The 13,824-nt window shown below is 37.9% G+C and overlaps 1 protein-coding gene across 1 annotated transcript in view; it reads left to right on the forward strand.

The window, feature by feature from the left end:
* The window catches only part of MOXD1 (monooxygenase DBH like 1), a gene marked incomplete at its 5' end in the record, with an annotated part of 50,831 nt that overhangs the window by 11,811 nt on the left and 25,196 nt on the right, over positions 1–13,824 (forward strand). Inside the window, 3 exons of the mRNA XM_082305445.1 lie at positions 148–294; positions 1,768–1,935; positions 2,062–2,145. Coding sequence (XP_082161571.1) covers positions 148–294; positions 1,768–1,935; positions 2,062–2,145 — 399 coding nt within the window. The remainder of the gene's footprint in view (positions 1–147; positions 295–1,767; positions 1,936–2,061; positions 2,146–13,824) is intronic.

Below are 13,824 nucleotides of genomic sequence, written 5' to 3' on the forward strand. Positions count from 1 at the left end.
ACCTCAAATTTATCATTTGATACAAAACTATGATACTTCAACATTTTACATAAAGATGTGTTTTAAGAGGCTTCAGTATTGGACATAAAGTTTTATTTTTAATTTAATATTAGGTCCTAATAATGGCCCACCTTTTATTTTTGACAGGATTATTTTACAGATGAAAACAGAGTACTTAAAAAGGACCCTCAACAGGATTACCATCTGGAATATGCCATGGAAAACAGCACACATACAATATTGGCTTTTAGCAGAGAACTGCACACTTGTGATACAAATGACAAAAGCATAACGGTAAGAGGCTCTGCCTATATGTAGAGAGATGAAGTAATTACTACAGGCCAAATGTATATGTGGTTATGAAGCTGGTTATTAAAATCTCATCTTAGTAAAAGAACAAAATTAGAGAAATTTGCTTTCCAAAACATCTGTTTCGTCAACTTGAATTAACCATGTAAAATACTTGTGCTAGTTTTATTAAGCTCTTATATTTTAATTTCAGCTTTCTTTGTCCTTCTACTTTAGTGCATTGTGTTCTCTAATTTCTAACACACCAAGTGAACACAGGATTGAAACAGGTACCCTTGGGCCATCAAGCCCCATATCCCACAGTTACAATCATTCCAGAGAGGCCAACTTGAGAAACACTTTTTAGGTCTTACACTAACTTGTAATTGATCTTAAAGATAGACTTTTTGAAAAGTTTGGAGCGGATATATTTAAAGTATGTATTTGTTTTATTTCTTCATTCAAAATTAAGAAGTTGAAGATTTTTGTGATAAAACATGGTAAAATACTTTTTGTGTTTAAATTCTTCTGTTGCCCTAGGGACTGCTGTACTGTTTCCTAAGCATAATTTTAAATTATATGAAGGTGATGACTTCTGTATTGGAAATGACAGATAGGTTAGAGAGGTTTGCAAGATTTTTGATGCTTTGGCTTGTTTACTACTCATTTTGGAAGCATTGCTACAGTAGTTCAACATTATTTTCATTATCTATGTTTTCACAATATACGCAAGAATAACAACATGAGGAGCTGAAAGATGCAGGAAGCAAACCACAGCTGTATAAACTGCCAGATTTCCAGGCAGTCAATAGATCTATGGTTTTAGCACCTGCTCCAAATTCTCAGTGTAATTTAACATTCTGGGACACTTCAGGATTTATTAGAGTACTTTGTCTCAAGGGTGATTATTGCAATCTGAGAATGGTTTACAGAGAATTGATCTGTGCTGTGGCTGCAGATTGATTTTTAAGATGTAAATCTGTTCTGTAATTGAATGTCTATCTTCCCTAGCACGTAAGAACAGCAGTTCACTGAAGGTATTCACATCTTTACAGAGCTGAGTCTGAAAAATGTTTTTGGGGGAAACCTTCTGATTGCTGGCCAAATAAGTGACCGCTCTAGAAAAACCTTTTTCATGCGTTTAGTTGGTTACCTCTTTATGAGTCTGTTCTGCTCTTTGCAATTATGATTTAAATTCACGACATTAATGAAGGAATCTATCAGAGAGAGATTCAACTTCTGCCTATCTCCAATGAACTCTATGAGCATAAAACACTACTAATTTTAACGGCAAAATTGCGTAAGTAGGTGACTGCTCCTCTAGTATACATTGTCATTGTTCAAATACAGCAACACCTACATCATACCTATCATAGGAATTATGTGAACTATGTAAGGAAGATATTGTTCCTATTCCTTATGGACTTTTTGGTTTGTTTGGCTTTTTTTTGTTTTGGTTTGTTTTTTTTTTTTTTTCAGGAGAGCACAGTGCGGGTAATATGGGCCTACCACCACAAAGACATGGGAGAAGCAGGTCAAAATTACCATGGGTCTAATCGTGGTACAAAGAGCCTACGTCTACTGAATCCTGAGAAAGAAGAAGTCTTATCTGCCTCTTTGCCATACTTTGACTTGACAAACAAAGACGTAAGTTATTCTGGGTTTTGGGTTTATGTGGAGATAGGAATAAGGTAGCAGCCAAAGCTTTGGGCTTATGCGACAGGGTAATGTGACTTTTATAATATTGTGTTCTTGCCCTTTTCATTAAGACAGGTGCCTGTGCCAGACAAGGATACAACATATTGGTGCCAAATGTTTAAGATTCCTGTACAACATGAAAAGCATCACGTGACAAAGGTGAGCAATTCTGACCGAGCAAATTTAGAGGAGCTCAGATAACGATTGCTCTTCAAATCAATTATTGCACTTTCAAAATTTGTTTCAATACTTACTGGAATGAAAACAAGACCTCTTGTCTGTCTTCACAAACATGAGTCAAGTGTATGTGTATGTGTGCCCAGGATCTGATTCTGGCGTGCCCTAACAACCAGCACGCGCAGTGACAGAGCCCCTTTCTTTCTCTTCTCATACGTCCTCTCTCCCTTAAGAAAATGAGGTTGAAAATTATTTCTGTTCGTAAACATTTTTGGCAAAGACTAAGTAAAACTGCCTAAAACCATGTTCCATCAAGTTTCTACTTTTATATAAGAATGTCATTAATTTCTTTTAACGGAGAGTAACTTTAGATTAAAAAATAATTAGATGGTGAAGTTTGTTCAAATAAAGGAGCAGGTTCTTATTTGATTCCAATCACCTTTTTTGAGGTGACCGCAGTGGTTATGCCACATTACATCACGTGAGCACAGACTTCATTATCTTCAGCTGTGTAAAAGCCAAATATTATCAAAAAAGAGATGGATGTTGTAGTTTATTTAAAAATTAATCAAAGTGTGTCAACATCTACACAAGGTTCAGCAGGATCCAAGGTGATTTCAAAACCCACATGCATAAATATGTTTTCCTATAACACATTTTCTAACTTTTCTTTCAGTTTGGAACTGAAAGCTTAAGAGTGCTGGGGGAAAGATGGTTCTCACACTCCTTCCCAGAAGCAATATACTGAAGACCTCCTAAAAGAGCAGCTTCCTGTTATTGTTCTAGACTGCTTGAGATAGCATAGTGAGATAACTCTGGCCCTCATTTTTATCTTTCTTTGAACCCATCAATGATTTTAAGTATACAATTCTATTCCATTTTTTGGATTATTGCCAGTCATATTTCTCCAGTGCATTCAGTAAACCCGAAATTTTAAATTGACTCAGACAATTTAACGTGATCTCCAGTGTATGTCTGAGAAATACCTATAGTTATTCTGAAATATTGTGGGTTTCTGCACTTTATCAGAATGAATTGCAAGGTCCACATTTCTGCCTTCAAGTACTTGATCTGTAATCACATTTGAAATTTGTGACAGCTGCTTTCACAGATCTGCATGAAAAGCAGAATTTGCTTGTAATAATACAGTATATATGTCAGGATTCCTAGCTTTCTGCTTTCAAGTGAGAGAGCTTCAAAATGGTAGTATCAGAATCATACTTTCCATGTTAAGTTTAGTGGAAGTTGTAGATACCTGCTGTTCTGCTAAAAAGTTATCGGAACTATTTATTATTTATATTTTCTGAACTTCTTTTTAAATGTTTTGCCTGACTGCACATACAGTTATTATTTTTTTAAAAAAATTGTGGTTGGTTGAAGCTAAAACACGATTTTAGCTCAGAAATACATTGACTAATTTTTCAGAATAGTTTTATGTTCTTTATTTTTACGATGAAGTATAAAGGATATTATAATTTTAGAAATCATATTTTGAAATCAGTAATTTATTTAGTTTTGTATAAAGTTAAAGATTAGAGTAAAATCCTCAGTGATTTTCCGCCTTCAGAAAAGCAAACAAATTTCATCTTGCCACTTAAAAAATGTTTAAAGAGAGAAAAATGATTACAAAAAAGAGAGAAGAATTATGTAGGAACACTTCCTTAGCATTTGTTTTCAGGGGCACAACTTATATTTTTATATACGTGACTTTTGTACATGGCACACAGAGGGTTGTTGTGGAATTGTATCTATGCACTCTTGCAAACTGATTAAACATTTCCTAAAGGCCACTGATACACAAAGGATGGGACTTATGGCTACTCAGGAGGGTATTAGCTATGCAAACAAAGATTTAATTTCACAAAGGGGAGGACAGATGAATTATTTGGCCTGATCAAACTATCTGTGTTAGTTAAATACTTACATAGATGTTGATTCTGGATACCTTCTGTAACACCATTTTTATACAAACCTACACATCTCATTTTTACAGACAGAAAAAAAAAAGTTTAGAAAATGGTACAAATTTGTGTCAGGTATAATTCAGTCTACTTAAGTACTGCACATGTGAGCTGACTTTGGCCATTTCTGCCCTCCTGTATGGTTTTGTGGAGCACTGAAGTGCAGTTCAGCTCTTGTTGGACAATGTGTGCCACCAACACTATGGAAATGTGTACGCTTAGCTGTGCGTACGTGTAAATCTGCTGGTGATCTGGAGTCTGAAGTAGATGCAACAGCCACAATAAGAATTTTTTTGATACTGTTCATCTGTTCTCTGTCATTCCTTTCTTCTTGAAAATTGCTCTGAGCATTTTATAGTGATGTATTTTTTAAAATATCAGCTTCATCAGGAAAGCACAATATTTTAATGAATGAAACTCTCTGAGAAAAAATTAGATCTATCATTAAAGGTAGAGGCCAAGACATTTAATCATCTCTGGTTAACAAATGCCAGATTCTGAATCCAGGTTCTGAATTAAAAAGGATTTTTTAACTTCCATTGACCACACATTATTTTAAAAAAGAGTACCTCTATGCTGTCAGGCAGAACACATTCAAAGCATTTACAAATATATTTTGTAAATATAATCTAGTGGTGCAACAGCTGGGTAAGTGATAACACTTGGTCTTAGGGTGCGTCTACAGTAGTGTTTTAGTTTGGATGAGAAGCACACTTTTGAAGCGAATCTTCAAGTTATTCTTGCTTACTTCGGCGTGGTTACTGCCATGGAACAGTTGTGGATCTTGTGAACTGAATCCCTTTGAGTGCAACTCAACAGGAGGTTGTGCTCCCGGAGCACAACAGAAGTCTCCCAGGTGGAAATGGGCCCTTGGTCCATGGGACCAGACCAGAGTTTGTACAAATAAAACATTTCTGATGCTGGATAATGTGGATGTCAGGACCACATCCTTTTCCTCTTTTGTGCTTTTTTTTTCCTCATGGAAAAAACGTCCCCCAAACTGAATGACTCCCTGGATGATGAGAAGCTGTTTTGCAGATGTCCCAATATGCTGCCTTTGCTTTCTGGGAAGCTTAGGCACGGTCATCCACCTGATTGCTTGCACAAGCAAGCTGTTGATTTGAAGTGAATCAAAAGGCTTGTTTGAGTAATGATTGGAAGGTCTGGGTTCTTCTCTTAGCACAAGGTGAAGAAATAACTACCATAAGAGATCTCAAAATCAGTCAAAGGTAAATTATGTAAGAACTTATGTCTTTTTTTCCTCTTTACATAATATTCCTGCTACTTTCCAAGAACCTCAGGTGATGAGAAACAGCATATTTTCATTGACTGTTCTTGATCAAGCTGCACTACATGACATGTAAATTGTGCAAGAGATAAGACTGTAATCTTGCGTTCATCTCATAGGTAGAATAAGGACATGGATAAGTAATTTCTCCTTATGCTGCATTTACCAATGGAGAACAGAGCTTCACTGAGATAACGGGGCACCCAGCCAGGGTTAGGGCTTCTCTGTTTAATCTTCCTTTGTTTCACATCTCTTGCAACTTCTTCCCTAGGGAAGAGATTGTGTCTTCCTACATGTCTCTACAATGCCTTCTGTTACGAGATCTTCTCTGGTGCCTCTGGGAACTCCTGGAGAAATAACTCATAGTAACATTATGCCTACTAAGAAATAAACCAAAATAAGATGATTTCTCAATAGCTGGGCATAATAGTGATAAGAGTTACCCCAATTACAACCAACACCAGTCACCGAGCTGGTTTTGTGACTCTGATGGAGTACCTCACTCCTCAACTTGAAGCTGCCTACCTGGCTGAGCGGTGGCTGCTTGAAAATTTGTTAAACTTCTACAGGTTTTCCCTCACATGTGTTTTTTGTTAGCAGTGCCAATTATCAGGGTAATAAGTCAATTTTGAAAATAACAATATGTGGAACAGATGAAAAAGTTTGCTTGGAGGTAATCACAGGCAACTGTCTTTCTTCAAGTCAGCTGTTTGCAGGATGGCTCCACAGTGGTCCTGGAGTGGTGGACCTTACCTGCTCTTCGCATGGGAGAGTGCACATCACCGCCTGGCTGCAGAATCCTCCTGCAGCTACATGTGCATTGGCCTGTTTTGCTGCTTTGAGCTTCAGGCTGTGGTATGTGCCCCAGGCTTAATACCCCACAGGGATTTTTACTTTTCTCACAGACAGAAGTTAGCCGGGAGCTTTCTCAGAAGTAGCTTTCTTAGGAAAAAAGCATTCCACTTATTAGCCTAGCCTTTCCGGAGATGGGTTTAAGGTTATTTCTTGCTAGGATTTTTGCAGTTCTCTGTAACTATCATTATTCTAACTGTTCCTGAATGTGCCTCTTAATTGCATCCCTAAAGTTCTCTGGTTTTACTGACTGCACCTGGGGAAGGACCTCCGCTCCGGCAGGACCTCTCAGAGGGAGGGAGGGACCCGCTGGTAGAGTAGATGCACAGGCATGTCCATGCACTGACCTCTGGGTGGAAAGGTTTCTATCTCCCTGCTGAAGCCACGCTGAGGGCAGATCCTCGGGTGTGGAGAGCCCTTTCAGGCAGAGTCACTGCTGCGCCAGGGCTGGGAGCCAGGGCTTGCAGAGCGAGAGGTGCTTGCCCAGAGGAGCATGTGCTGAAAAGGGGAGTCTCTACAGCACCCTCCCTCTTGTAAACTGTGTGTTTTAAAAGTCTCTTTCTTATCGCTCTTTTGGTTTAAAAAAGAAAAGTTATTCAGTGGCTGCACACTGGAGCTTCTGAGATCCTTTAATTCTTGTACCATCAAGATGCCTGATTTTCAGTGTGCACAGATACGTGTGCTGACACGTCCCTCTCTACTTCAACAGTTTGTAAGACTATTTGTTTATGATTGTTTTTTTCTGGCTATTTGCTGAATTAATTTTTTTCTTACTATGAGCTGGCATCATGCAGATGTTTACCAGCAGCATGAAAGTGAAAATTTGTTTCACATTCATGAGAAATACTTCCCAGTATTTTGGTAAATACAGCTTTTGCTGTATGTTCAAAGCTTGTTTTTACTGCTCTTTCTACTTGTGGTTCTACAGATACAGCTTTTTTTTAATTACTGTCTTTAGCTTTGGTTTCAATACTCCATGTCTTCCATTTGTTTAATTTAATTGTATTGCTTATTAATGTAACTGCATGTGTTAAAGGTTCATTACTTTGGCTTTGCATTAACCATAGGTCTCCCATGTGCTCCACTCTTTTTTGCACTGCAATTAAAAAACCTTGAGATACAGTATTTCCTTTACTGTCTCTGGATTTTCAGTGAATTCTCTATAACTGTGGTCTCCCACTACACCTGACAAATTGTTTAATGCTGTGTGTAAACTTCTGAAAATTTTCAATATTTACTGGTGAAGGAATGGTATGTATATTCTACATGCCAGATGTGCCATAATAGATTTGCATGAAGATTTTTAGCTTCAGTGTATAGCATGTCCATGCTAGTTTCAACACTCTGTAAACATTTTCCCTCTTTATTTTCTTAATTTCTTTGAAATATACTGTGTTTTCCTCAGGGCAAGTAGTTTCCTGGGCTTCAGTAGTAATAATCCCATAGACAAAAGAATGTTGGACATTGAATTTCACTATTAAGAGTAGGAAAAACAGTTTATGTAAAATAACAAATACAATTGGGTAGTAGGGTCATTTTAGCTGTATCTACATGTCTTTTCTCTAAGAATTACCCCTTTTCCTATAGTTCCAAACTTTCTGGGTTTTTTTGAAACTAGTATAGTCAGAGAAATACTGGCAGAAAGGCTGTGATGCGGCTGTGCTCAAGAGCATAAAATACTTCAGATTCTGTAAAAGAACTTTTTTAATGGGACACCGAGTTTTAGAGGGCATTTGGTGTTGGAAAGGAGGACAGTAGGTTGCATTTTGTAAGCTCTTAAATGTTTGGATGCCTGTATAAAGCACTCCTTCCATGTGCGTTATTTGAACCTGCTTATCAGAATGGAGTGAGCAGGTTTAGAGCTGCTGAAATGAAGAAGAAGCCTCATGCTGGGGATTAGACTATGTGGTCAAAATTCAGTATCTCTTAAGTATACCTCATGCATACTAAATTAAACTTGGGCAACATATTAAAGACAGTAAATTTCCAACCATGGAAATGGTTGGAACCATGGGCTTCCTCTCATCTAACTTGACCTATCTACAGGTCGGAGCCAGCTGCTTAAATGACCTTGCAGTGGCAAAAATAGCCGTTTTGATCATGCCAGAGGAGGTGTCTGAAATATATGAGCTCAAGCATCCCCTGTATGGTACAGTCTCTCTCTCCATTGACTGAAGAGAGAACTCAGATAACCAGCCTGTATTAGATATGTAGCTCTCAGGTGGATGCATCAGGGGACACATGTCCCACCAAAATGGTTAGGGGGACAGAAGAGATTGTGATAGGAGAAGAATGGCAAAATAAAACTTTTTATTTTAAATATGCGTTTAGGAAAAATGGATTTTTCTCAACCATAACCCTATGTAATTTTTGGCACTGAACTTAGGATGCGACTAGTGAAAACAGGCCAAGCATATCACCAGAAAAAACTTAATTATTTAGCATTAACTGAGAAACATTACATTGGGCATATTTTTATATAAGCACAAAAGTTTTCCATTGTTGATCTCCTTAGAAAAGGGAGCCTCTTTTCAATTAAAGAAAGGCCTGTATTAGAGCACACCAGCAGCTGCTAGTTAATCTTCATGTTCAGTTTCAGAGCAATCTCTGATAAGGAAGTAAAAACTCCAAAAAAACTGGTTGCCAAGGGTAACTCTGCTTTTTGACAGTGGAATGCTTTAGGAATACCAAAGACCCCAGTGTGAAAATACAAAGGGACTCTAGTTTAAGAGACTGATTGATTGAAAGCCAGAAGGGCAGCTTGTAGCCTTCAGTACCTAAATGAGGGCACTGATTTTTAACTTGAGTGATACCAGACAGTAACTGCTTGTTGTTCTCTGGCTTGAACTTTTACGTTTTGCTAAATGTGATAACTCTAGCAAATTGCATCATGCAGCCTGGCATAAACGAATGTTCTGTATTTTCCTGTATGTTCCCCTGCAAAACAATTTCAGCCTCGGTAAATTAGATTGGCAACCAAACGATCATCTTACGCTGCAGAGCTTGCAAGCTATCTGCCCTTTGATCTGGAGGGCTGTCTCTTCACTGCAAGCCTGAATTGGCCCATTAGGCTTTGCACTGTTAAAGAATCATACAACTGGCTGGAAATTAAAAGTTTCCCAAGCAATTGTCTCAGGAAATAACAGAAATACTGTCTTCTCCCATATTCTGCTAAATTATTTCACATGTAAAATTATTTCATATATCATTTCATTCTGTGATCAAAGGTGAAACTACATGTGACCAGAGATTTTACTGTCGCACCAAACTTTATATTTCTTAGTGGAACACATTCTTATTTTGTGGTAGTCTTCTTTCACTTCACTTGTATACTTTTACAATAAGAATACTTAAACTATGCAGCTATTGCTGCATTATTTATTCCATACTTTGTATGCAAAAATAATCTACTTCATTTCTGTCATCAGCAAACTTGAGCATCTAGTTAATTTAATCCAGTTTCTTTGATTTTTCTTTTTTTAATTAAAACAATATCCATCCATCATGGCAATGTATTGACTATGCCAGCACATGGTTGGAAAATATGTATTTTATGTGTTTTTCTGGTTAAATGAAAGTCAGAAGTTATGTAATTTCTAGTTACATACAAGCGTTAGATGACAGGAGCTTTAACTTACGAGATGACCAACAGTGAGCATGGAGAAGGGGAGGGTACAATTTCTGTGAAGTTCTCTGAGTTTCACCTCCCATTTCTGAGATTATTTATGGGGTGATCTGCAGGAGGGGATTGCTATTGATTAACCCTGTTTTGTCTTGTGCCATGTCTTTGTTTCTTCTTTCTCATCCTTAGATTTGTGTATGGTTTTAGAGTAAGCCTGTGATTAGGTAGCGCACTGAAAAGATAAGAAAACTGTCTAGGAATTGTCTGCAGTCAACTGATCAACACTTCTGATCTTAGCAGGCAATAAAATATTTCAGAGTAGAACCTGCCCTAGATGAGGGCATAAATCATCTTCTGTGCAAATACCAGAACAGCAAGTTCATAGGTAGTAAAATCTGACTTGATGGGGCTTGCACAGTGTGAGGTGAGTGTCTGGATGGATCACAGAACAGATCTACCTTGGTCCTACTAGCATCTTGGCATTGCTTCTTAAGATGAACTTTCTAATTCAGACAAGTCACAAGTAGCAGCATCTTAAGCAAATTTTCTATAAGGCCACATTTAATTGCTCCAATATCATTTAAATGGGGAAGAAATTTTATTTCCGATCTAACTTTAAAGTGTTTCTCTTCAGTACTGACCTCTCTGCAACCCCAGCATTTGCTACTGGGGTTAGTTTTCAGAGAATGATGTTATGATACCCTCTCCATCTCTGCTTCCACTTGCAATGCGCAGTAGTTGCAGCTATGTCCAGAGCATAGATTCATTGACTCACAGGGGTAAAATAGAAAGAAAGAACATTGGAAAGAACAGTGGAAAAATAGACAGACAATAGTCAGACAATACCACCGCACCATGTCCACACATAGCGTACGTGACATCAAAATCCACACAGATGACAACTGAACCAGAGGTAGATGGTGAATAGTTTCTCTTTGCACCAAGACCGAAGTGAAGTTTTACTTGGTATGAAAATAATTTATATCTTGGATCTAACTAAAATACACAAAAAAACCCCAAACCCAAAACACCCTAACCTGAGAAAACATAAGTATCTAAGCAAATTATTATAAGCTGCAGACTAATGCTCTTCAGTTTCCTTTCTCCATCCCCTCATTTCAGTGACCTTTCCATTACTATCTCTTAAGTTGCTTGGACTGGAACTGTGTCTTTCTGTTTTATGAAGTGCCAATTGCAGTTTTGGTTTCTAGAGAATTAATACAGTATAATTTTAATACATTTTGCTCAAGTGACTTTAAAAGAACCATGTAATCTGAAAATGGCCCTTGTTGTGTGACTTCATGTGTGCTGTTGAGGGGTGTTGGAACCCTAAACAAGGGTACCAGGATCTGGCTCGGGGTGAGAAAATATGGAAATCAGTATTAATGCAAGCATTACCTAACTGCACTTATTTTGTAAGCCACCTCATTTTTGTATGTTAACCCTGTGCATATAAATTTTTAGAGGGTTATGAGCAATGGTTCCTGAGATTTGTTCTGCTGACTCAGGAGGCTGTGTCATGTCAAAATCATGACCCTTGTGCTTACTTTATCCCACGCTTTCCCTTCAACAAACTTTAGGTGCCAGAGTATCCATGTTGGTGACTCCTGTAGAAGCTCAGTATGTGAATGCCTAAGGTCTTTCTTGTGTGTGTTCCCTTTTGGTAGTCCTTCACAGAAGTCAGCATTTCCTTGTCAGAAAACATGTTTCCCAACAGTCTACCCCCGTATGTGTAAAGCAAGAAATGGACACACTGTAAATTATCACGCGCTCTGTCTTCGGGCAAAGCTGCGCGTTCACTGCCAAGCAGAAGGAGAAAAAGTCTAATGTTATTAAGCTACACAATCGAAGGGACATTTTGCAGTTGTACAATAGCATTAAAACATCTTCCGTTGCCATCTCAAAGAAATAGATAGACATCACTGTGCATGAATGGTGATTTCATGAACAAAAGGGAGTACCTTTATTGACTTTATTATTTATACTATTCAAATTATATGTTCCTCTTGAGTAAATATAAACTCTTTGTAGACTACTCATTTTGGCTTTAGATCTGAAACATATTTGGTTACATATTAATTTATTATGATATTGTTTTCACAAGAAGGTAATGATGTTGCTGATTAATTGCTGATTAATTCCTCCTGGTGTGTGTCAACTGTGCTGAGAGTCTATGGCCATACCGAATACCACAACCACTCTGCCAGTGTTTCTGCTGCTTAGGAGTGCAATGAGTGTATTGCCAGGAAGCGTAACTGAATGAAACATGTTTTTTCTTGACCTGAGCTTTTTAGCAGATTGCTCCTCAGGGTTATACTTTTTAACTGTTACTAAATGCCTTATCTTAGATCTTCAGACATACCTCAGGCAGAAACAATGTTTTATGAATATTTCTTTGAGGTATACTTCTTTTGGATTTAGTTTGAATTACTGCATGCCTTTAAAGTCCAAAATTCTTTATGAGTGGCGGAGTTCCAGGCGATTAATTAGGAATAAGAACTTAGGAACGGACTTGATGGTGGAGAGAACAAGAAGCCCTAAACTCATCTCTAGCTCTCATTTTAAGATGTTGGTTATTGTGTTGTTTGATTTCTCTTTCCTAATTAAAATGTTTAAGTTGTTCTGAACACTGACATATAGAAATTCTGGATGTGCAGTGTAGTCATTAGCAGTAGTATGTGGGGACAGAAGGGTTTGTGTGAATTTAGAGATACAGGCTCCTCTCCAAGCTAACAGCAGAGCAACAGTAACTTTTACCTGAAAGTACATATTCTTTTCCAATAAAAATTCTGCAGCTTGAAACAGAGGTGTGGTAATTACTTCTTAATGTGGTATACTAATAAAACTTTAATAAGAACCTTCATTGAACAACACAGTCACTGAGTAAACAAATCCTTTCTTCTTTACACCAAGAACAGGAAATATCTGTGCTTTGAACAAGTTTTCCATTCATGTGGTAAGGACTTTTTCTCCACGGTGATGTTAGAATTTTTGTTCTGCATTTTAAAGTATACCCAAAACCAGTTAAATCCAAATGCCAAAAATATAGCTTAAATAAACAAACAAACAAACAAACAAGTCAGCACTGTTATTTCAACTTGGGATTATGTCCTGTATTTGAATCTTTCTTTGGAAGAAAACCCCTCCACACATCTTAAGGACGAATCATGCAAATTTAAATGCCTTAAATCGTATGGAATCTCTATTTTTGGTCTGGAAAGTTTCCATTCTCCAAGAAAACCTTACCTAATCTCATTATGAGGTTTGGTGTGGGGATGGTTGCTGTTGCCTGGAACTTTTTCTCATCTCCATCTCTTTTGTATTAAAATGCAAGAAGCAAGATATGTCACTAACTACACAAGTTATATTTTCCTCCAACTGGAAGATGTGAAAAATATGTATGAAAATAATTTAGATGAACATTTTTGTGTTTGAAGGACAATTCAAGTTAAGCAGTAATGCTCCGTGTTGTATGACGATGACAATCAGTGAACCAGAAACAGTGGCTTAGCTCTGCCTCCTGCAATTCACTCCCCATAATACACACCTTTTTAAGTAATCAGCACAGTATAAATTCAGAAGCACTTGGGACAGAGAGCAATTTAAAGGGCTTTGTTAGTAATGAAGACTGAATTTAGGATCTGGATTGTACAGTGACAAAACCAGAAATGGACACTTAGCTGTGTACGTGAAACTGATACGGCTGATCTCAGGAAAGGTTATGGCAGCTAGTCCATGCTAGACTGCAGCCGGTTGAGCATTGGAGGTATCTCTTTCAGCCCTAACTACTCTGTGGCATTAATTTAATGCTTTCTGACAGACGGGGTGGGGTGGGGGTGCTGGGAGGGTGGTCCCTGCCTGACCCCGGGATGCCTGAACTCCGGGCTGAAAGTCTGCAGCAGATTAGCGTCCCAGACGTGACGCTGGCCTAGGCAGGC

This window comes from Platalea leucorodia (assembly GCF_965183815.1).
Source record: "Platalea leucorodia genome assembly, chromosome: 3".
Lineage (NCBI taxonomy): Eukaryota > Metazoa > Chordata > Aves > Pelecaniformes > Threskiornithidae > Platalea > Platalea leucorodia.